Source organism: Crinia signifera, chromosome 12 (assembly GCF_055691185.1).
Source record: "Crinia signifera chromosome 12, ASM5569118v1, whole genome shotgun sequence".
Taxonomy (NCBI): Eukaryota; Metazoa; Chordata; class Amphibia; order Anura; family Myobatrachidae; genus Crinia; species Crinia signifera.
Window position 1 is genome coordinate 85583703 of NC_139228.1, and position 24035 is coordinate 85607737.

The 24035-nt window shown below is 46.3% G+C and overlaps 2 protein-coding genes across 2 annotated transcripts; one reads left to right on the forward strand and one right to left on the reverse strand.

Annotated features, from left to right (window-relative positions):
* Positions 1 to 17: 17 nt before the first annotated feature.
* JKAMP (JNK1/MAPK8 associated membrane protein) lies at positions 18 to 16218 on the reverse strand. The gene is made up of 7 exons (XM_083167417.1): positions 16091 to 16218; positions 14397 to 14488; positions 12672 to 12826; positions 9290 to 9496; positions 8890 to 9071; positions 7170 to 7246; positions 18 to 1434 (listed from the first exon to the last, which is right to left on the reverse strand). The coding sequence occupies exons 1-7, from the start codon at positions 16092 to 16094 to the stop codon at positions 1216 to 1218; spliced, it is 936 nt and encodes a 311-aa protein (XP_083023543.1). The 5' UTR covers positions 16095 to 16218; the 3' UTR covers positions 18 to 1215.
* On the forward strand, positions 16201 to 22902 carry L3HYPDH (trans-L-3-hydroxyproline dehydratase). The gene is made up of 5 exons (XM_083167416.1): positions 16201 to 16936; positions 19550 to 19719; positions 19895 to 20017; positions 20878 to 21015; positions 22023 to 22902. Exons 1-5 carry the CDS (start codon positions 16453 to 16455, stop codon positions 22146 to 22148), a joined length of 1041 nt encoding a protein of 346 aa, XP_083023542.1. The 5' UTR covers positions 16201 to 16452; the 3' UTR covers positions 22149 to 22902.
* Positions 22903 to 24035: the final 1133 nt, after the last annotated feature.

The following is a 24035-nucleotide window of genomic DNA, read 5'->3' on the forward strand; positions in this document are numbered from 1 at the left end:
TGGAAAAATGACACTAATCCTTGAAGCTGCTTTTATTCTTCATGGACAGAACACACAAAATGTACAATACAGAAATCAAAGTATAAAAAAAACAAATGCCACTGACCTTCATGTATTTACAACTCAAAACACAAAAATAAATAGATTAATACAACGGTTGAGAAGACACAGATGGATAAGGAGCCCCTGTCCTCAATCCCACAATAAACTTCAATATACACAATAAAGATACTGCAGTCCAGCAACACCTCCTGATAATAAGGTTATAGGGTACTTACGTATTAGCCGGGCGCCCAATTTGCGTACGTACGACACCGTAGTGAAATCGCATTGGGGGGGGGGCTAAATCCCATTGTATGTCAAACAAGTGTATACTACATTAAATGGCATCGCACCCTATAAAATCGCATGCGATCTCATTGCACCGCCCAAGGCCAGAGAGCAGTGAATAAATTACATAGGAAAATCGCATCGTATTCAAAAAACGCATGCGATTTTCTTATGCAGAATCGCCCACTAAGCTATTTGCTTAGTGGGCGCCCGGCAATTACATAAGTACCGGTTATAGTATAGAAGTCCTATGCTTTGAACTTTACAGTCGATCAGTAGACTTAAAATCTCATCCCAATATTATAACACATGGGCAAAGTAGCCTTTTGCTCTCAGGCTGTTGAGAAGTCCCAGCATGCTTTGCCAGCCAGAAAGTAAGCGGATACTTATTTGTACTGTAGATTCAAGGCGAGTCTTTGGCGCAATGTTGTCCTTGGGGCACACTTCTCAAAGTGCAACTAAAAAGGCTGGCAACATACAGGAGGGAAGCTTCTAGATGGAGGGAAGAGACTTGTTTAAAAAAGTCCCAGGCAGCCATTTGTCAATATCCATGACCATGCATTAGTCTCAATTCACTAAGAATGCAGATATCACAATGTCTTCCGAGTGAACTGATAGAAGGCAATGATGTCACATGTTGGTTTGGCTCCCACAAAATGGCTGCCTTCAACGTTTGTAGGCTTCAGATTAAACTTTACAGTATGGTCACTGGGTCTTGGTGAATTTGTAGGCTGTGCACTCAAATATCGGCTGAGTGCACAAAATGGCCGTCACCGTTGCATATAGGTGACTGGCGCGCTTAGAACATGTCCTGGAATACTGATACGCCTCAGACTTCAATTAATGGCTTTCCGGGTTACGTTTATTTCCCAGCTGGTGTTTCAGTTAATGTCCGCTGCCTTCTTCCAGACGTATTCGTGACGGGTCTGTAAATTTGGCAGTGAGCAAGTAGAATAGTGTAGGCCCGGGAACTAATGAAAGAAGAGGCAGGTCCCGTTCCAGGTTATCCATTCTAGAAATGGAGAGGATTCCGTAGGCATGGACTAGCCAGTGGCTGAAGAGGACGACCAGACGCTTCTTCCTCACCAGCAGATCCTTGAAAGACTATAAATGAATAGAGACATTTGATCACTGTTTGCATGAAGTATTTGTTTGCAATGTAAAGGTCAGGTAAATGAACCTAAAAATACAATCACCTAAGCTGCCTTCATAAGGACATACTGCTAACTGGTCGCGCCTGTGTTCTATGACCACTGTGCAATACATCACGGAACTCTTATCAGTGGGTGGAGCCTATTCTGCGGGCACATACAGCTGTCGTGTGAGGCGAAAGCGTCTTACGTAGGAAATACACCTGGAAAATATACGTTAGGCCATTGTGCCCACTGAGATTTCCTGTTTAACTGTTATAGTGAATACAAGTTCAATGATACAATAAACCCTACTTGTAAAAATGCTATATGTTTGGTCAATATTGTGTTCTTTAACAGATAAAGCATATCCTAGGGTTCATAATACATCTTCACTAGATTGATTACCTCAAAAGTACACTTATACGCCATCCATGGTGACAGACACCAACAAAGCTAAAACCTCATCGACCCTTTTTTTAAGTGTTGAACCTTTGACTGTCGACCAATAGAAATTGACCTTTTGGCTGTTGGACCTAAAGGCCCCCATACATTAGGCCGACTTGTCCTTAGGACAAGTCGGACCCATTTCTCCTGTGAGCCGCCCGGGAGGCTCACATACAATTTGGCACTTGATGAGCCAAATTTGACATGTGATAAATCGCTTGCGATTTATCACGTCGGGGCGCAGGGGGCGGGCGGTGAGGGTCAGGGGGCGGCGGTGCTCTCATCAGGGGGAGCAGTGGGGCGGGCAGCGGGTCCCTGAGAGCTTAGCCAGCCAATCAGAGAAAGGCCAGTCATTTGACAGGTATTTTAAAATCTAATACCCACCACTGCGCGTCCCGTCCCGACTCCCGCAGCGCTGCTGATATCTATGATCATCACACAGCCCGGCCAGGTCAGCACTCGCCGGCGCTGCAAGCTAAGCTCTTAGGGACCCGCTGCCCGCCCCACTGCTCCCCCGGTGTCTGCATGCATATGCCTGTCAGGTGGGCAGGCATGTGCATACAGGGAGGTCGGACGTGATCGTACATGCTGACAGTCCGACCTCCCTGATCCGGTCCAATGCGCACTGGACCGCGCATCGGATCAGATATCACACACTTGCGATTTTGGGCCGATTTCACCCGATTATCGGCACAAAGTGCCGAAATCGGATGAAATCGTCTCAAGATCGCATAGTGTATGGGGGCCTTAACACCTGTACCCAACAGATTTCCATCCTAAGGCCCTAACACACTAGAGAATATTGTAAAAGATACTGCTCAGAAAGGGGCTTCTGAGCGACAGCTTTTAAAATATCCTCTAGTGTGTACACTCAATATCGTTAACGATGCTTGCTCCCGAACATCGTTAACGACCCCTCACGCTTGCTGCACATGCAGGCCATTTTACCCACATGTTCAGCGGGTTCCGTGACATCACTGAACAATATCGTTTACCGATCTTTGTGTACGCTCAAATCTGCAACCTCTATCGTTAACGATATCGTCTGCATCAATAACTATATCGGCCAGTATAGCTTAGTGTGTTAACTATGAATTGTAAAAAATACTAATTATGATCTATGTATATATTGAGAGAAAAAGTCCTTTTTTGTATACTTCAATGATGCATTTATAATGTCATAACCGCGCCATATAATACACAGTCATCCATAACAACTGATTCCAGTTTATTCCTTAAATTCCTGGTATTAGATTAAAAATACAGATATACAATGGTCAAAACAATGCAATCAGTTTAGCCTTAAGCCCTGTACACAGGGGCCCTTATTCTGGTTCACTCACAAAGGCAAATTCCTTCTCAAATGGACAAAACCATGTGCACTGCAGGTGGGGCAGATGTAACATGCAGAGAATTAGATTTGGGTGAGTTATTTTGTTTCTGTGCATGGTAAATACTGGCTGCTTTACACTGCAATATAGATCTTGCTTTGAAGTAAAACCCCAGCCAAATCTAATACTCTCTGCACATGTTACATCTGCCCCACCTGCAGTGCACATGGTTTTGTCCATCTAAGAAGGAATTTGTCTTTGCAAGTGAACCAGAATAAGGGCCAGGGTGTACAGGGTGATAAATCGCGGGGGAGGAGGCAACGCTGCTCCAAGCACTGCCTCCTGAACGGGAAACACGTCGCTCGACCGTTCACACCGCAAAGCAACACAGAAATGAACCGGTAAGAACCCTTCTTTTTCACCAGTTCGTATTGCCGTGTTGCTACCGGTTTGCGGGACCCAGTAACCCCTTTCACATCGCACCAATTACTGGGTCGAACCGGCACGAACCCGGTAATTCGGTGCGATGTGAAAGGGGTATAAATCATTAAAGTGATAAAATGGAGAGTGATAACAACCGGCCAATATATAAATGGGCGTTATCGGGATACGGTTACTAGGTTGACCCTATTTAAATCGACATGAATTGAGTCGACCACTGAAGGTCAACACATGAAATATGTCAACAGGGTTGGAAGGTCGACACAAGCATTAGGTCAACAATGGAAAGGTCGACATAAGTTTGTCAGGTTTTTTTGAGCCGACATGTGCTGACAGGCGGTATTTCATGCCCTACCATCCGCTACGGCGTGGAGGGAGAATAAAATAGCTTGCCGAGCGCAGCGGGCCATGCAAGGGGATGCGGCACAGTTTGATGGTGTCCATGTTGACATTTGGGACATCAAAAAAACGTGAAAAACTCATGTCGACCCTCTGGTGGTCGACCTAATACTTATGTTGACCTTCCAACCCTGTTGACCTTAGCCATGTCGACCTCTGTCATGTGTCGAGATAAGGCCCTGTCGACCTTCCGTGGTCGACCAAATGAGCCATACCTAATTAATCAGCAGGGGTGCCGGCCAATCACACGCTACGGAGAACCACATCCTTATTCATCCATGAAATGTGTCCGCAAAACCCCCCCGAGAGATCTATGAGCCAACGTTGGCAGCGGCATATAAAGCGGCAATTATCTTAGTAATTACTAGTCAACTAGGTGATTCATCGCACCCTACGGGCGCTCTTCACACCGGCGTGAGGGGCTGCGCCCCCTTAATTTGTGAACGTTTGTATATGAGAAATATGGTTAGAATTGTATGAAAGATGCCTGTATTGCAACTTGAGTTATAGGTGAAATGTGTTAAATAGAGAGCATATGATGTGGAAGGGGGTGTGTATTGTTTTGTTTAATTAAAAAGCGGTTACAGAGTAAGATGTACATTGATAGTGTGGATGGTACAGTGACATTTGTGGGTGTGGGGGGGGGCTGTGTGTGCATGTTGTTTAGGTGTGTGCGTGCAATAGTATAGTAGGGTGTTTTTGAGTCAGCGGCTCCCCACTGGCGGAGGTCACGACACAGGAAAACAGGAGGCTGGGTAGTGATAGGGGTGTGTGGGCATAAGGGGGACTAAAGAGGAGGGTGGGAGATACTGTGCAGCTTCTGCCAGTGGGTGAGGGTCCAGCGTGGCACTACAGGAGTACAGGATGGTGGCCCAGAGTCAGTGTCTCCTCCTACTGGGTGGGAGTTAGGGTGCATGAGAGCAGGAGGCTGGGCTATGAGGCATGATAGGGGCATGTGGCCAAAACAGCGTCAGCAACTCCCCAGTGGTGGAAGTTACGGTTCAGGAGAGCAGGAAGCTGGGTAGTGATAGGGGTGTGTCAGTATACGGTGGACTAAAGAGGGGCTTAGGGGTGCCGTGAATTGCGGGAGGGGCGCGGGGGGTTGCCGTTAATCAAGGGAGGGAGGGGGCGCAGGTGTCGGCGAATCGCGGGGGTCCGCAAAGCGTGGGAGGGGGCGTGAATTGCGCGAGGGGGGTGCGCGGGGGGTACGTGAATTGCGGGAGGGGGGGGGGCACAGGGCGCGATGAATCACCTAGTTGGTTATATATTCTTGTAGAAGGATGGTAGGATGTTGCTGTCATTCAGAATGCATTTACATAAACAGTAATAGTAGCAGTAAAAGGTCTGACTTAAAACACCTACAGTAAAACAGAACAGGTGTTATATATTATACAAAGAATTGGTTGATGATGTGTAGGTTGACGTGCACATAGTTCATAGTTGTCACTGGAAAAAAATTGCTACAAGAAAAAATCAACACAGAAAGTTCAACACATGTAAATGTTGACATAAGTGTGGCACTTCATCGGTGTCCATGTCGACACATGAGAATAAATATGAAAACATTCAAAAAAAGAAAAATAAATCTTCAAAAACTCATGTCAACCTTTTTCATTGTCGACCATAGCCGTGCCAGTGTTTTGCATGTGCCATTTAATCCTGGGGTTGCCGTGAATCACGCGCGGGGGTGGGGGAGGGAGGAGGTGAGGGGTGTCCGCGAATCACGGGAGGAGGGGTCGTGGGTGGATGCTGTGAATTGCGGGAGGATGGGTCGCGGGGGGGGGGGTGTGGGTGCCGCGAATCGTGGGATGGGGGGGGCGCGGGGGGTTGCAGTGAATCGCGGGAGGGTGGGTCACGGGGGCGGGGGGTTGCCGCAATGACAGGAGGGGGGGTCAGGGGTGGGGAATCGCGGTAGGGGGGGGCGTGGGGGGCACCGTGAACCGCGGGAGGGGGGGCCCGGGGGTTGGCGCGAATTGCAGGAGGGGGGGGGGGTGTCACGGGGTGGGGCCGCAAATCACGGGAGTCACCGGGGGTGCCGTGAATTGCAGGGGGTGTGCTGCAAATCGCGGGAGGGGGGTCGCGGGGGTGCCGCGAATCGCCACAAGAAAAAAATCAACACAGAAAGGTCAACACATGTAAATGTTGACATAAGTGTGGCACATGGTGTCCATGTCGACACAGGAGAATGAATATGAAAACATTGAAAAAGTGAAAAATAAATCTTGTCAACCTTTTTCATTGTCGACCATAGCCATGTCAGTGTTTTGCATGTGCCATTTAATCGTGGGGATGCCGTGAATGGGGGGGGGGGGGGGGGGGGGGGGGGGAGGGTGTGCATACCCAATATGACCCTCTCCAGGGACACATTGCTCTGTTTCTGGACTTTCTTCTTAATTTATGGATTACCATCACCTGTGCTTAAACACCTTTCTTATCAATTACCCTGTTTAAAATGACAGGTGATGACAATCAAACAGAGCCTTCTGCCCCTCCTGGAGAGGGTCATGTTGGGAGGTATGGAGGTGTGGGGCGCTCACCTGGTGTGTCTGGTGAGTAGCTGTGTCTTTGCTGTGTAACATGGAGAGGCAGAGGGTGTCTGGCACTGTCTGTGGGCTCACTGGGCTGGTTCTCTGTCATGTGAGTCAGTCATGTGAGTCAGAGGCTCCACCCAGGGTTATATCTCCAGACACACTTTGAGTGACAGATGTAGCCAAATATATTACTAGTCAATGAAATGCTTTCTGAGCAGGAACATTGAGTACGGATCTAGCTAAGGAGACATCCGCGTGAGATCAGGTGAGACCAGAAAGGGAAGCTATTGCTGACAGCACCGTACCATTGTGTCATCACAACCGCACAGAATAATAGCACATCAGGAGAAAGGACAAGCTAATCAGATGTAATTAAGGCTGTTATTTGGGCGATTACGTACAGGCTCTGTTACAGTTACATTGCTCCGCGGAACACAATTCTGTAAGGCGTAGGTAATTGCTTAACTGAGATGTGATTGTGAACTGCTGTGCGGTGCGTTATAATGACAGCAAAGTACGTAATAATGACACAGACGCGAAGCGTAATAGTCCAATCTTACCTCTATCTCTGACGCGGACATATACACAGCCAGCGTTATTAATGACAACACCAAGATGATGTACGGGAACGCATAATCTGGAAAGGTGGGAGAGAGAATTAATCAGATGAGAAATCATACAATGCGCTGGCGACTGTAAGCTCGTACGTACTGGCCGCAGAGGTGACAGAAGGGGACAGCAGGGACAATGCTGGGAATACAAGCTGACACACAGGCCATTCTCTGGGAAACATTATAATGCATCACATAGGATTATTATTGTATACCAAGACATGGAAATGCACCCAGGTCACCTGTATATATATATATATATATATATATATATATATATATATTTATATCTGTACGCTCAGAAGGCATCAGCTACACATTTAAGACTCTCCCCTGCCTTCTGCCGATGTACGGGATCAGCTGACGTCTTCCCCTGTGCGCTCTGATTGCAGCATAATCCAAATCCACTCTCACATACTATGGAGCGAATTCGGATGCCGGGGTGGGGGGACGTTTTGCAAATACACAGCCTAGCGAACAGGTCTGAATCACCCTAAAATGTGCATTATCATTGCCATTTACAGTGATTAGAAATAGAAACTGAGATATTTTGCTAAATAGGCCCCTGTGCCTACAGCAGGCCCGGCAAATACTGATCACATTGCAGTCAAACTACAAAGTATTTGTAGCGCTCCTGGTGAAACGTGTCTGTGGCTCCTGGTGAAACGCGGCTGTGGCTCCTAGTGAAACGCGGCTGTGGATCCTGGTGAAACGCAGCTGGGGTCCCTGTGTTACCACATAGGTGGGTGTGTTAGGGTTGGGGGTTTTCTGCATACCTGTATCTCACAATACCCTCACATACTGCAATCATTTATGTATAGCTGATTGTAATGATGTACTAAACAATAACACACATAACACAACTCCAAGTATTGGTACATTTCTCCTAACCTATCAGATTGTACATAAAAGTTGTGTTACCACCTGTGAACCACTTGGTCCAACCGCTCCGTATAGTCTCTATATGGTTTATCTAACATTCCCGGTTGTAAAACCAGCGACATGTAATGCCACCAAAGGGGTTGGGCGAGCCGTTGGCACAGTCCCAGATATCATGGCTCCTGATTGGTCCCTCCAATAGCAATATGATGCTACTGCTGAGAACTGGATTATAGCTGACATGGTCCCATTGCAGATGACAGTGTTATCCGACTGTATCACCTAGGAGATGTATTATCTGTTCAGCCCATGTGTGCATGCGTGTGTGGTGGGTCTACTTTAACTGAAGATGGTAATAATGAAAGGAATATATATATAAATATCTATAAATCTGCTCACCAATAATTTTATTTTGGCTAGTACTGTAATATTATGCGTCAATAAAGTCACAAAATTCAGTAATTAGAGAACAACCTCTGGCCCTAACTGTGTGGAGTTTGTATATTCTCCCTGTGCTTGCGTGGGTTTCCTCCGGGTACTCCGATTTCCTCCCACACTCCAAAAATATACAGGTAGGCTAATTGGCTTCCAACTAAAAATTAACCCCAGAATGTCTGTGTGTGCGTGTACATGTGGTAGGGAATATAGATTGTAAGCTCCACTGGGGCAGGGACTGATGGGAATGTTCTCTGTACAGCGCTGCGGAATATGTGTGCGCTATATAAATAACTGGTAATAAATAAATAATAAATACTAACACATGAAGAAAGTAAATCCGGCTGTAACTTACATAGTAATCCGCCTCCTACTGCCTGTATCACCGTTAGGATTGGGAAGAAATAAAGCGCTGCGTAGATGCTTTTAAAACGATCGGACTTCCCGAGTCCGCAGGCGATCTTCTTAATGAGGAGCGGTCGCAGCAGCATCATCAGCACCAGGCAGAAGGCGTAGTAAATGAACACGATGGTGTACCTACGACGACAGTCAGACATGAGTAGCAGCACAGACATCACTCGTTGCTTACCGCACAGGAATTCTGGTCTAGACCAAGATTTGGACATCGTTACCCATACCCAAAAGATCAATGTTATCATATTAAGATGGATCTTTACTGATTATTAATAATTAAAGACGTCCCCATGCATGACCCATATTATAACACCAGGGATAATGTAGGCCTTTACACTTACAAGGGGTAGACGGCTTCCTGGGTGCAGTGCACAGTGTTGACATAATCCGGACTGGGATTATACAGCATCGTATACCAATCAGAGAGCTTCTCCACGCCGCAAGAGCGCACATGCAGAGATCCAATGGGTTCCATAACGAGTAACGCTATCAAGGCGGCTACAGTGCATTCAAACAAGGCTGTGATGTGCTGGAAGAGCGCACTGGAACTAATAGAGAAATAATGAGAGACCAAGTTACCAATACACTGGAGGATATTTCATAGCACGACAGACTTCCAAAAATCTACAAATATGGTGTACTATGGGGGGTGGGCCTGGAGAGTCAGTCAGCGGCAAAAAACCCAGCGGAATGACTGACGCTGCGACGCACACATCTCATGCTAAGTAGAGATGTACGGGTTTGGTTTTACTCGAATATTATTGGCTATACAGAACATGTGACAGCTGATCGCCGGATTTGTGAACTGAGTAAATCCGGGTACAACCAAACCCACACACCTCTAAAGCATTTCTCTATCTGATTCCTGCAGTTACATATAAGCAGTGCTATTACTGTACGTGTTGCTTCCTTTGTGTACCAGATATTTTACTGAGCTGTAACAAACAAACATACAAACCAAAAATGAACAAACAAAGCAATATTAATTGGAACAAATATTATCTTTGTTTTGTGCAATTCTATAATAAAACAAAAAAGTATCATATAAGTATCATTGTATAGAGATATATAAAGTAAAACAAAAATGCAGCATTTATTTTTTACTTTATCGACTTGGAATCCCTGTGTGACCGGCACAATGGTTAGATGTCATCTGGGGATAAAGGTGCCCATACACTTATCAGATTTAGGCCAATTTCGCCAATGGATCGGGCCGAGAAATCGGCCCAAATCATATGCGTTTAATATCCCCTCCCCCTCCGACCCTACAGACTGAACCTGCTGCAGGTTCAATCTGTCAGATCGGATCCATCAGCGACACATCGCGGGTGCTTTTTAGCACCCACGATGTGTTGGTCTGATCCGTAGGTGTGTGCCAAGCAGTGGGGTCCGGGTGGCGGCGGCGGGTAGCGGCATTTTCCAGGTGGGGAGAGGCGGGAAGCGGCTGCTGAATTGAAAAAAAATATTTTGAAAAGACTTGTTGGCCGCTGATTCTCTCAGCCAATAACTAGGCAGCCAGTCTTTTCAAAATATTTTTAAAAATTCAGCAGCCGCTTCCCGCCCTGCAAATACTGCGATGTTCTCCCCACCGCTGCCCGGATCCCACTGATCAATGATGCCCGAACCCCGCTGATGCCAGCTCCCCGTGGATTTTTTATGTGCAATAAATCGCATGCAATTTATTGCATGTAAAAATGGTATATCAAGTCCCAAATCGTGTGGACCCTATGACCCATCCCTTGGGTAACACGAATGAGATCATGAGATTTTGTTCTAGGACTTCTGTAGCTAAAAACTGCTGACCTCCCCCACACAGTGTTCTTCGGTTACCCCCATAAAGTGTTCTTCTGTTACCCCCATAAAGTGTTCTTCTGTTACCCCCATACAGTGTTCCTCTGTTACCTCCATACAGTGTTCTTCGGTTACCCCCATTAAGTGTTCTTCTGTTACCCCCATACAGTGTTCCTCTGTTACCCCCATACAGTGTTCTTCTGTTACCCCCATACAGTGTTCTTCTGTTACCCCCACACAGTGTTCTTCTGTTACCCCCACACAGTGTTCTTCTGTTACCCCCAATACAGTGTTCTTCTGTTACCCCCATACAGTGGTCTTCAGTTACCCCCATACAGTGTTCTTCTGTTACACCCCCATACAGTGTTCTTCTGTTACCCCCATACAGTGTTCTTCTGTTACCCCCACACAGTGTTCTTCTGTTACCCCCATACAGTGTTCTTCTGTTACCCCCACACAGTGTTCTTCTGTTACCCCATACAGTGTTCTTCTGTTACCCCCATACAGTGGTCTTCAGTTACCCCCATACAGTGGTCTTCAGTTACCCCCATACAGTGGTCTTCAGTTACCCCCATACAGTGGTCTTCAGTTACCCCCATACAGTGTTCTTCTGTTACCCCCATACAGTGTTCTTCTGTTACCCCCATAAAGTATTATTCTGTTATCCCCATACAGTGTTCTTTTGTTACCCCCATACAGTGTTCTTCTGTTACCCCCATACAGTGTTCTTCTGTTACCCCCATACAGTGTTCTTCTGTTACCCCTATACAGTGTTCTTCTGTTACCCCCATAAAATGTTCTTCTGTTACCCCCATACAGTGTTCTTCTGTTACCCCCATACAGTGTTCTTTTGTTACCCCCATACAGTGTTCTTCTGTTACCCCCATACAGTGTTCTTCTGTTACCCCCATACAGTGTTCTTCTGTTACCCCCATACAGTGTTCTTCTGTTACCCCCATACAGTGTTCTTCTGTTACCCCCATACAGTGTTCTTCTGTTACCCCCATACAGTGTTCTTCTGTTACCCCCATACAGTGTTCCTCTGTTACCCCCATACAGTGTTCCTCTGTTACCCCCATACAGTGTTCCTCTGTTACCCCCATACAGTGTTCTTCTGTTACCCCCATACAGTGTTCCTCTGTTACCCCCATACAGTGTTCTTCTGTTACCCCATACAGTGTTCTTCTGTTACCCCCATTGCCTCCTCACAGACCCATCTCACATGTTCTGCAGGGATCTCAGGAACAAACAGCTGTTTCCTGGTATTATACTTCGGTTCCCAGCAGGCACAGTACAGGACTATAACGCCTGTCAGTCAGCCCTGAGCACGACATTACTGACAGTTCTTATTAGTAAGCCTTGTAATCAGAATGTGAATGTGCAGGGTAATGCTTAGCACTTCATCGTTATTAATGTGGGCACAGGTAACAATTGCCAGCTCGGCTCCCTGTGGACTGTCATGTGGGGGTTCTGTTTTATTTTTAAATCAATGTTCTTTAGGCTGTCTCACCTATACAAGAAGCGTGCAGGAGGGTGCTGTACAGGCGGCGCTCCTCCCAATTACTGTACAAATGTATCCCAAGGATTAAGGGCCTGATTCAGAATACTCGCAGCCCAGTGAGCAGCTGTGCTCACAGGGGGGAAATCACTCACCATCGATGAACGTACAGTATAAGATACAAACAGCAAAATGTCTGTGAACTACATGGAGTAAAAATGTGGTGTGACCCCCTCCCCACCGCATACCCCTCCATCCACACACACCTCTGTGCTGTCCAGAACGTATTTCATTTATGCGTCAATGTTTCCTCACATTCGATCTGTATTATATATTTTGTATCATAAACACTTTGACTTTAGCTCTCTAACTCTTCAGCTTTCCCTTTATTCTTTCGGAATAATTCCTAGAAAACCCATACGTGATATAGCTACCTCTTTTTACCGGAGTACCATTCGATGAAGAACCAGTGTAATATGAGGGGAAGCATGGCCATGAATCCCAGGTACAGCCAATCATAAAGGTCGGGTGACCCTACGCATTGCCGGCAGATGCTGTAAGTGTCGGACCTTTGGCCTCGTGGACAAGCCTGGAAGATAGAATCACGGGAGAGTCTTGTCTATATGGCGTATAATGGATTACAGAAACTGTGATGTATTAGATGTCTGTACATAGAACGCAGCGTAACCAAACTGATACCATCATATAAAGAATCAACGATCAATCAATGAGACTTCTTTTTTTTTTTACAGTAGACCTGGGGCTTGGTTCAAACCTGATCACTAGCAAACAGGTCAGCGCCGCTGTGCCGAACATACAAGTGAGATCTGCTCATAGTGAGTGTTTCCAATCGAGGGGACTGCTAGAAGGTCATATGGTCAACTCGGGAACCATTATCAATCAGCCATCTATGTGAGAGACAGTATACTATATGCCAATGCATGGTAATTGTTTATTTATTTTTATTTATTCTTAATGACATATTGCATTAATAAATGCTAATATTTTTTAATTACCCATGTTGTTTAATTAATCGTTCTCCAATTAAGCGCTGTGTCCGCTTGCTATCAGTTTTTATAGGGACGATGTGTGCGCCAGATTTATAGCCAAACCTATCAAACATTTCTTCGGCATACGGCTCAGATGATAAAATCTGGTGACTACTACAGTACAGTAATTCCTCCCTGGTGACTACTACAGTACAGTAATTCCTCCCTGGTGACTACTACAGTACAGTAATTCTTCCCTGGTGACTACTACAGTACAGTAATTCCTCCCTGGTGACTACTACAGTACAGTAATTCTTCCCTGGTGACTACTACAGTACAGTAATTCCTCCCTGGTGACTACTACAGTACAGTAATTCCTCCCTGGTGACTACTACAGTACAGTAATTCCTCCCTGGTGACTACTACAGTACAGTAATTCTTCCCTGGTGACTACTACAGTACAGTAATTCCTCCCTGGTGACTACTACAGTACAGTAATTCTTCCCTGGTGACTACTACAGTACAGTAATTCCTCCCTGGTGACTACTACAGTACAGTAATTCCTCCCTGGTGACTACTACAGTACAGTAATTCCTCCCTGGTGACTACTACAGTACAGTAATTCCTCCCTGGTGACTACTACAGTACAGTAATTCCTCCCTGGTGACTACTACAGTACAGTAATTCCTCCCTGGTGACTACTACAGTACAGTAATTCCTCCCTGGTGACTACTACAGTACAGTAATTCTTCCCTGGTGACTACTACAGTACAGTAATTCCTCCCTGGTGACTACTACAGTACAGTAATTCCTCCCTGGTGACTACTACAGTACAGTAATTCCTCCCTGGTGACTACTACAGTACAGTAATTCCTCCCTGGTGACTACTACAGTACAGTAATTCCTCCCTGGTGACTACTACAGTACAGTAATTCTTCCCTGGTGACTACTACAGTACAGTAATTCCTCCCTGGTGACTACTACAGTACAGTAATTCTTCCCTGGTGACTACTACAGTACAGTAATTCTTCCCTGGTGACTACTACAGTACAGTAATTCTTCCCTGGTGACTACTACAGTACAGTAATTCTTCCAACAATGATACCATCTGTATATGAGATCTGAACTATAGAAATATATTTAGGAAACATTACAATTAAATTAACTCACCCCACAGTCTCCAAAAGTTTCATTGGATCCATTGGAGAAGAGAACTGGTTTCCCGCAGTAAAGGCCGATGCACATCTTTCCTGTCTCCAGAGCTGGAAAGTACAAGGAGTTTGAGACATGATCTACAGAACTTGTGAAGCCTGTAAGTAGATAAGTCCTTCACGAACACTTGTATTTACCTTGTTCTAGAAACATCTACAGTTCCGTATGTCGGTGTCAACAGTAATGATGCCGATATGGTTAGAATGTGGGTTCCGGAAATGTCTACATTACGGTTAGGGTGGGTTCCGGAAGATAGATCTAAATACTAAGATCTACTAAGGCCTAAATACTTTAGATTGTCAATGGGTCAACCCCAAAAGGTCACATGCAATAGGTCAAAAGGTCGACAATTTTTTACCATTTCCTTAATTTTTTTGACTTTTTCATACTTTACTTTCATACGAGGCAACAAGGCCCGAAGCATGGAGAGTGAAGGGAGCCATGCGAGGGTACTCGTTACACTAATTGGGGGCCCATGTCGAAAAGTGTTGATAATTGACACAAAAAATGATGTGGAAAAATTATGTCGACCTTTTCACGTATCTAAAGGTACCCCACATATTACAGCGATTTTTCATCCAATCGGGGGAATTTCGACTGATTAGAGTAAAAAAATTAGAAGATTTTTGCTGCAAATCGTTCGCAATCACGAACAATCGCGATTCTATGTGCACTCCCGTGGATCTGTGGCTGGATCTTTTGATCTTACTTGCTGCGGGGAAGATCAGAAGATACAGCTAAAGATCTCGGGTCTTCGTGTGTTCAGATGCAATTGCATGCTTAGGTGTTCGGGCGCGCATGCGCGCTCAGGGATTCGGGTAGTCGTGGAATTGACGGGGTGAGCAGCGTATGTATGGGGGAGCAATGATGGCGCATACCTACAGGTCAGTGGCATGTGGCGGCAGTGCCGCTCAGCTTGAAAAATATTTATCAACCATAAACAGCCCCTAAATGCGATGCGATCTAGTCCAAAACGCACGGTGTGCATCGCACCATGTATGGGCAGCTTTAGATTTGGCTGCGGTTTGTTCAAACTGAAATCTAAATTGCAGTGTAAAAATAAAGCAGCCAGTATTTACCCTGCACAGAAACAAAATAACTCACCCAAATCTAACTCTCTCTGCACATGTTACATCTGCCCCATCTGCCCCACCTGCAGCATCGTTTTGGCCATCTGCATAAATTACAGACCTGCTAACGGTAAACGGTCGATTGGTCATCAGCGACCAGGTCAACAGTCAATAGTTTGACCTCTGTTGATCGATAGACAATAAGTCGACATAAACTGAATTAAATCGTCCCTACAAAATTGTCCGCCTCCTTGGAGACAACAGATGCTAGAGGTCCTACTGTCAGGGGAGCGCAGAGCCTACTGCACTTCCTCGAATTGTTGGATTATGGGAGTGCTAGCGCACCGGTGAGCACTAAACCCCTGTCAACGAGCAAGAAACCCCTGTCAATGAGCATGTAACCCCTAGCAACGAGCATGTAGGTAAAAGAAAATAATAACCAACGTTGTGTCAGTTTAGAATAGATGAAGTGACTGCAGATACCCTACAGTCCTGGCCCAGCACAGTGCAAAACTCTGTATAATAGTATATCCTCTGTATACTGGGCTCTGGCTGATGTGTGTATATGGTACAGTCACTCACCCATCAGGTACAGCACTCAGGACTTTCCCATCTGCAGACATAACCGGCACTTCCGGGTCTGGCTCTGCGGATGTTGTGACGTAATTCACAACAACTCTCTAGGCATCATGGGACCTGTTCAGCAATGGAGCGGCCATTTTTACTGTTGGCAACGTTCGGGACTAAGCCTCGCTTGATTCTAGCAGCGGCATAAAAGAGCTAATTGTATAGTAATGTAACAGCGGGGAGACCAGGGCGCAATAAAGGAAACGTCTCCTCTCCGTAACGGTGTAGATCTCCACCTGCCCAAAACCAAGATGGCGGCCTCAGCTTCAGCGCCTGCAGCAGTGATTTATTAGCTCCACACTTCCACAGTGACAGTCATGTCGGTGCTGAAGCTGCGGCTGCCGCCTAACGATGGCCCAATGCTGTCCGTGGTGGATATGCACACCGGCGGGGAGCCCCTGCGGATCGTGCTGAGCGGGGCCCCGGTACCGGACGGGAGCACCATCCTGGAGAAGAGGCGCTGGGTGCGGGAGAACATGGACTGGGTGCGCAGGATGCTGATGCTGGAGCCCCGCGGGCACCGGGACATGTATGGGGCGCTGTTGGTGCCCAGTGAGGAGGCCGAGGCCCACCTGGGGGTGCTCTTCATGCACAACGCCGGCTACAGCACCATGTGCGGGCACGCTATCATCGCCCTGGGGCGCTTCGCTGTGGACTACAGGCTGGTGGATCCGCAGGGGCCGGAGACCCCGGTCACTATACACTGCCCCTGCGGCCTGGTGCGGGCCTACGTGTCCTACGCTGAGGGCCGCAGTGGCCGAGTGCGCTTCCACAGCGTCCCCGCCTTCACCCTCTGCACAGGTAACCAAACTTCTATGGTGCCCGCACTCACCCTGTGTACAGGTAACAGTACTGTAGTGCCCGCAGTCATCCTACACACAGGTAACAGTACTGCAGTGCCCGCACTCACACGCCACACAGGCAACACTACAACTACAGTGCCCGCACTCACCCTTCTGCACAGGTAACAGTACTACAGTGCCCGCAGTCACCCTGTGCACAGGTAACAGTACTGCTATGGCGCCCACACTCACCCTCTGCACAGGTAATAGTACTGCAGTGCCCGCACTCATCTGCTGCACAGGTAACAGTACTGTAGTGCCCACAGTCATCCTACGCACAGGTAACAGTAGTGCTATGGTGCCCAAACTCACCCACATCACAGGTAACAGTACTGCAGTGCCCACACTTATCCGCTGCACAGGGAACAGTACTGTAGTGCCCGCAGTCACACTATGCACAGGTAACAGTACTGTAGTGCCCACACTTATCCGCTGCACAGGTAACTGTACTGTAGTGCCCGCAGTCATCCTACGCACAGGTAACAGTACTGCAGTGCCCGCACTCAACTGCTGCACAGATAACAGTACTGTAGTGCCCAGTCACCCCTAAAATCAGAAAATTAAATTTTAGGAGCTGAATATACAGATACTATGAAACCAACCTTTTTTGGTGTTACCTTTTCAACATCAATATTTTCCTAGTATGTTGACTATATTGGGACAAGTTATTGACTGCCGCCCTATTTCTGCTTGACTCAATGATTCGGAAATAGGGAGTCTCCAGTACTATCTGATGTATTGAAGACATTAGAAACTATTGATGCATTTGCCAACTGTTATTGGAATATGACAGGAAGAGGGTATGCAGCGCTCTTTTAATGATCACAATAGTATGCTGTACAATACATATTTATTTGAAATAATAAAAATAAAGATAAAAAATGACAGTAAAAACACTTAATGACAATTGAGTTTCAATATAAAAACAATATATAGACCTGCCAATATAGAAATGAAGTATATAACCTGCTCTGGTCACTTGAAAGTCCCAGCACAAATGGAGAGAGATATATAGTGGGAGTCCAAGGTGCTTTAAGTGCTGCTGGAGGTGTCCCGGTCCTTTGAAAGGATAGAATGGGCTTGTGGGGATCCTCTCTAAAGTGCGGCTGTGCTTGTGTAGGAATAGGTGCTCCAATCTGCAATCTCCATATAGTTTTTTGGAGGTGTCCCAGTCCGTTAGGATTTGTTTGTGAGGGGGATCCTCTCTAAAGTGCGTCTGTGCTTTGGGAAGAATGTTGGTCCAATTGGGAGAATAAAGTGCAAGTCCAGTCCAGTTTTTGTATATAGGTAATATACTTCCGCATTTTGCGTGTCAACTGGCGGAAATGACGTATTTCGGACTCTCCGATTGGCGCACTTCATAAACTTGCACCCCAGTGTGTCATTCCAGAGTGTTCATCCTATATACTTGTATTTTGGAACAAATCTATAATATAACACTATAAAGATAACCTCAAGCTGACCCCTAAAAATACTGCCGGGTCTTACACTGCTTTTCATGACTGTATATAATGTGTATTCACTCTATTAACTCCGTGACCCGGAAGTGATTACTGTTTCCGAGTCTGGAGGTCATGTTAACGTTTTTTTTAAAGTATCATAAACACTGTTTCCCACAATTGTTTCATAACTAAAATCTATATAGTTTATGAATCATTAATATAAGAGTCTGTCTCCGAGTTCGTTTTTAGAATTTTTCATTGTTTACTGTTCATTTGAGTGACTTTCCCCTCCACCAATGAGGTGAACCAATACTAATCAAGGGGGTATATATACCTGGGCCTGAATGTATGGCAGTCACCTTGAAAAAGCTGTCCTAGTACAGTGAAACGCATTGGGGTTTCTCCAGGAACCTACCCAGACCTGCCAACTTTATCCTGCTTAATTATCTGGACTTGCACTTTATCCCCCCAATTGGGACCAACATTCTTCCCAAAGCACAGACGCACTTTAGAGAGGATCCCCCTCACAAACAAATCCTAACGGACTGGGACACCTCCAAAAAACTATATGGAGATTGCAGATTGGAGCACCTATTCCTACACAAGCACAGCCGCACTTTAGAGAGGATCCCCACAAGCCCATTCTATCCTTTCAAAGGACCGGGACACCTCCAGCAGCACTTAAAGCACCTTGGACTCCCACTATATATCTCTCTCCATTTGTGCTGGGACTTTCAAAATACCAGAGCAGGTTATATACTTCATTTCTATATTGGCAGGTCTATATATTGTTTTTATATTGAAACTCATGTTTTTACTGTCATTTTTTATCTTTATTTTTATTATTTCAAATAAATATGTATTGTACAACATACAATTGTGATCATTAAAAGAGCGCTGCATACCCTCTTCTTGTTATATTTTCCAAAGGGATCTGACTAATCCCCTCTGCAGCAGCTCAGTTTGAGTGAACAGCCTTGACAAGCGCTCTACTCAGTTTACTGTATTTGGTTTTTATTGGAATATGACAGACCTGTATTATTATTATCTGCACGGTATAAAACCTGCCTTGGCCAGACATCTGCGAAGCAGACCTGTAAATGCGCTCTCCTGGTATTTTGTGCACCCAGATGTTACGGTTGATGTTCCCGGCTTTGGGCAGGTAGTTGTGGATGTTGCATACGGAGGAGCGTTCTATGCATTTGTTAGTGCAGAGCGCTTTGGCCTGGACGTTTGCACTTCAAGGACAAGCGATGTAGTTGCTGCTGCAGCTGCGGTGACTGACGCCGTAAAGGCTCAGGTAGGGTTGTGCTGCCTGATCTTACCAAATCCCTGTACGTCTGGTCTTCCTATCATGCCATCCCTATATTAACACAAATACTAATATTTCGCACCTTGAAAAATAATAAACATAACATTAACGCGTCACGCCATTGTATCTGCCGTACGCATTAACGTTCTGATCTGTTTTGAAGGTTAAAATCACCCATCCAGACAGCGAAGACCTGTCTTTCTTATATGGCACCATAGTAACTGATGGAAAGGATGCCTACAGCCAGGAACCCTCTGCCAATGTCTGTGTATTTGCAGATTCCCAGGTACCAGTCAGCCTTTGTTTATTCGTTAGCTGTTATTAAAGATCACTGGTAAAGTGATAAATGAGAGATATGTATGTTCCAGATTTCTGGCCTATGTATTTAAAAAAAAAAATCCAGGAAGATTTATATGGTTGCTCTCCTGAGAGCTTTTGGGCTTCTAGTAAAAGCCGGATAAGGGTTCCTGGGGTGTGAATGTGAGAGAAGGTAAGGCTCAATCCACAAGTTCCATTTCAAGTCTTTAGGCCTGAGAGCCGGCTAATTAGTGCTAAGAGGCTAATAACAACTGTGTCGGGTGCCGGACGCCTCCCCGACAGTCATTCCTCCGACGTCGGAATCCCGACTGCTCCCTCGTGGGGGTCCACCACCCCCATAGAGGGAGAATAAAATAGGTGGCGAGCGCAGCGAGGGGCTTCATTGCGCTCCCCCCGCTGTGCAGTCGGGATTCCAACGTCGGAGAAATGACTGTCGGAATCCCGACTGTCGGTCCTTTATACCACACCCACTGTGTCAGGGTCTACCTACCTGGGAAACAGGCAGCAGGCCTGTATGAGACCCTGTAATCTATGTAGTGAATGTATGTTAATATGTCTGATCTTGTTATAGGCACATAAAGTCCTATCACCCTGAGGCGGAATGGGATTTATTTTTACATTTTATGTAATGCACAAGAAACTAGCCTTGGTTTTATTGCACAAAACCCTGTACTATTGTGCTTTGTTCCTGCCTGCTGTGTGCGTTTGGAGGTGCTTATGTACCCCAGGATCGGGCATCCCTACCCTCTTCTTCCCAGTGCCATAAAGTGTACAGTGCGTCATTGTATTGATTGTAATTTAGATTTTTTTTTTTGCCCCTGCCATCAGGTTGATCGCAGTCCTACCGGTTCTGGGGTGACTGCTCGCATAGCTCTGCAGTACCATAAAGGTCTAATACAGTTGGAACAAACCCGGACCTTTAAGAGCGGTGCCACGGATTCCTTGTTCACTGGAAAAGCAGTCAAGGTACTGTTGGCAGATACAGTATATGCAAATGTCTTTCTGTATTACCCTTTTCACACCAACCTAAATTCCCGGGTTGAGTCCGGGGAACAACTCGGTACTAGCGCTGGTGTGAAAGGTTCCCGGGACAAATTATCAGGCTAAGTTTCCGGCAATCCAACCCTGCTAGGTAGCAGGGTTGTTCCCGGGTTCAACCCGGGGACCTGGCTGGTGTGAATGGGGTAGGGTATATTTACCCGGGTTGACGGTCCTCAGTGTCCTGTCCTCGGAATCCACGTAGGCCCAAATGACGGGACAGGCGGTGGATGATAATTACGCAGCTTTTCGGCTGCAGTGAGGGCGCCGGAGAGCTGCGTCATCTTCATCCGCCGCCTGTCCCGTCATTTGCGCCGCTGCCTGTGTTGATCCCCGGCCTGCACAGAGGACAAGCCACCGGGGTGAGTATTCTCACCACCTCCTACCTGCCTCCTCCCCACCTCCTGACAGCCTCCTTCCCGCCCCCTTCACACACCAGAATATGCAGGGACTTTTCTGGTGTGAAAGGGTTCCAACCCGGGAATGTCTCTGCTTGTCCCGGGAATGTAATTCCCGGGTTTGTCTCTGCATTTCTGGTGTAAAAGGAGTCTTAAATGTTCTTGAGTGTGGGTCCCTAGGGGGCCTGGAAGAGATGCGCTGCAGTGGTCCTACCTTTTCTGCACTGTAAAATGCTCAGGTGCATTCAGAACTGGGAAGGACTTATTATTGGAATACATGGTGCAGCAGATGCAGTGTACTGAGGCTTCAGAGGACAGATGGGCCCACTGCAGCCTCTCTCACCCTCTTCCTGTCGCACTCTGCCTCTTCCTGTCACCCTCTGCCACGTTTCATATTGTGAGCTTGGGTTGGGATGGAGGAGGGGAGCCCAGATTATATTTTTGCACCTGGGCACACCTCCCACAAATTCCGCCGCCGGTATATCTACCCGGTATATATGCCCGTTATTGTTTTCCTGATCCGATCCTCTCTTGCAGGAGACGGTTTGTGGTGACCACAAGGCGGTGATTGTGGAGGTTTCCGGCCACGCTCACTACACCGGGACATCCAGCTTTATTCTGGAAAGCGAAGACCCGCTGAAAGATGGATTCTTGCTGAAGTAACCGAGAACAGATCATATGTCCTATTCTGCCGCGCTCTGTGGCTGCCATTCACGTGCAATAATGAAATATATGTGTATTGTTCAGGTCAGACCAGTCACACCTACTGCCCAGGCCGCAGGAGCATTGTTAGTGCTAGGGACGGCTTTATTCAGAGGGGGGAGAACCTATAGAGTGATGTAAACAACCATTATAAGAACTTTGTATTACTGTATGACAATCTGGGGCAGTTACTTATTGCTGTCTGCTTACATATATTATATACCTTTCTGTTTATACGAATATCAGCTTTGTATAACTACAGTATGACCCTTATTTTTATATCATACCCCTGACATAATTGGGTATAGAGCCCATGTAAATCTGCAGAGGAGGGATACGGCCATTAGGTCCACAGCATGTTGGTCTAGGTTGACAGTAAAATGGTCGACATGGGGTTTTTCACAGTTTTTTTTTGTGCCGACAGGCGGTATTTCATGCCCTACCATCCACTATGGTGAGGTGGGAGAATAAAATATTGTGCCGAGCGTAGCGGTTCACTTTATCCTGTGTCCATGTCGACTGTGTTGACATTCGTGTAAAACAAATATGAAAAACCACATGTCGACCTTTTGACCTAGACCATGTCGCCCTAATGCTTGTGTCGACCTACTGACTGTCGACCAACCTTCCTAAGCAGATTGTCCTTCCTATATTTCCTGTCTGTCTTTGTATATTGCAGTTGAAATAAAAATAGATTTTTCTACCAAAAGGGTCCAATTTATCTTGAAATGTTTTGAAAAATTTGTTTTGGGTAAGTAAGTATTTAACATTAACATACCTGATGTATGTAATGTGAACAGGCTTGTGGCATGGAATACCTCTAAAGCAGGCATGTCCAACCAGCAGCCCTCCAGCTGTTGTGAAACTACAAGTCCCATCATGCCTTGCCATAGTTTTGCTATTAGGGATTGCTAAAACTGTGGCAAGGCATGCTGGGATGTGTAGTTTCACAACAGCTGGAGGGCTACAGGTTGCAAATATAAATTGATTAATCTAAAGCTGTGTACACACGGTCCAACATCGCTGGCAATATGGTCGTTAAATGACCATATTGCCAGTGACTGATTTGTGCTGCAGCGATAAATCACTTGGTGCGGGATCCCGTGTTCAGCCCCCTAATGATCGCTGGTCGCAGACTCCTGTGACCAGCTGTTTCCCTCCGCAGCTCCCCTGGCAGAGTCTTCTTTTCATCAGAGACCATATCTGGTGGCTGATGGAAACTGGACACTGAGCAATATATTGCACCGTGTGTACACAGATTTAAATAGATCAAAATGGCATTGGAAAAAATGTACTTGGAAAATGTTCAAAATGCTGGCATTGGCAGACTGACTGCTGTCAGAAGAACGACCCCATCCTCGAAAAGGATCAAGATGCTGACACCGGATTCCGACTAGTGGGGAGGGAGGGAAAGGGTTAAGCTCCGAGGAGGAAGGGTTAAATTAAGGATGGCTATGAAGAAGATATCCTAGTCATAATTAAGCAGATGGCGGCTGTGGAACTTCTAAACTTTTAATTGAGAGGATTGAAAGTGGGTATTGGTGGCAGTAGGTTGAAGTTTTGACTAGGGTGTCCAGAGGCCTTACACCGGTCCTGGATGGGTGTCATTTGTTCTAGAAACGTGCCAGCATATGGGACCTACACACGTAGCGATGCAAGATCTCTCCGTACGCTTCAGCATGATCGCACAGCACACAGTGATGTCAGGGCCAGGGTTCCCCGGTGAGAACACGGGCTCTGCCCAATTAATAGCCTGCATGCTGGTTATTAATTGCCGGACGATAGTGGTGCGTGGGGCTGTGCATCGATATGGCCCCTATACACGGAGCGATCTAGTGCGATGCCTGT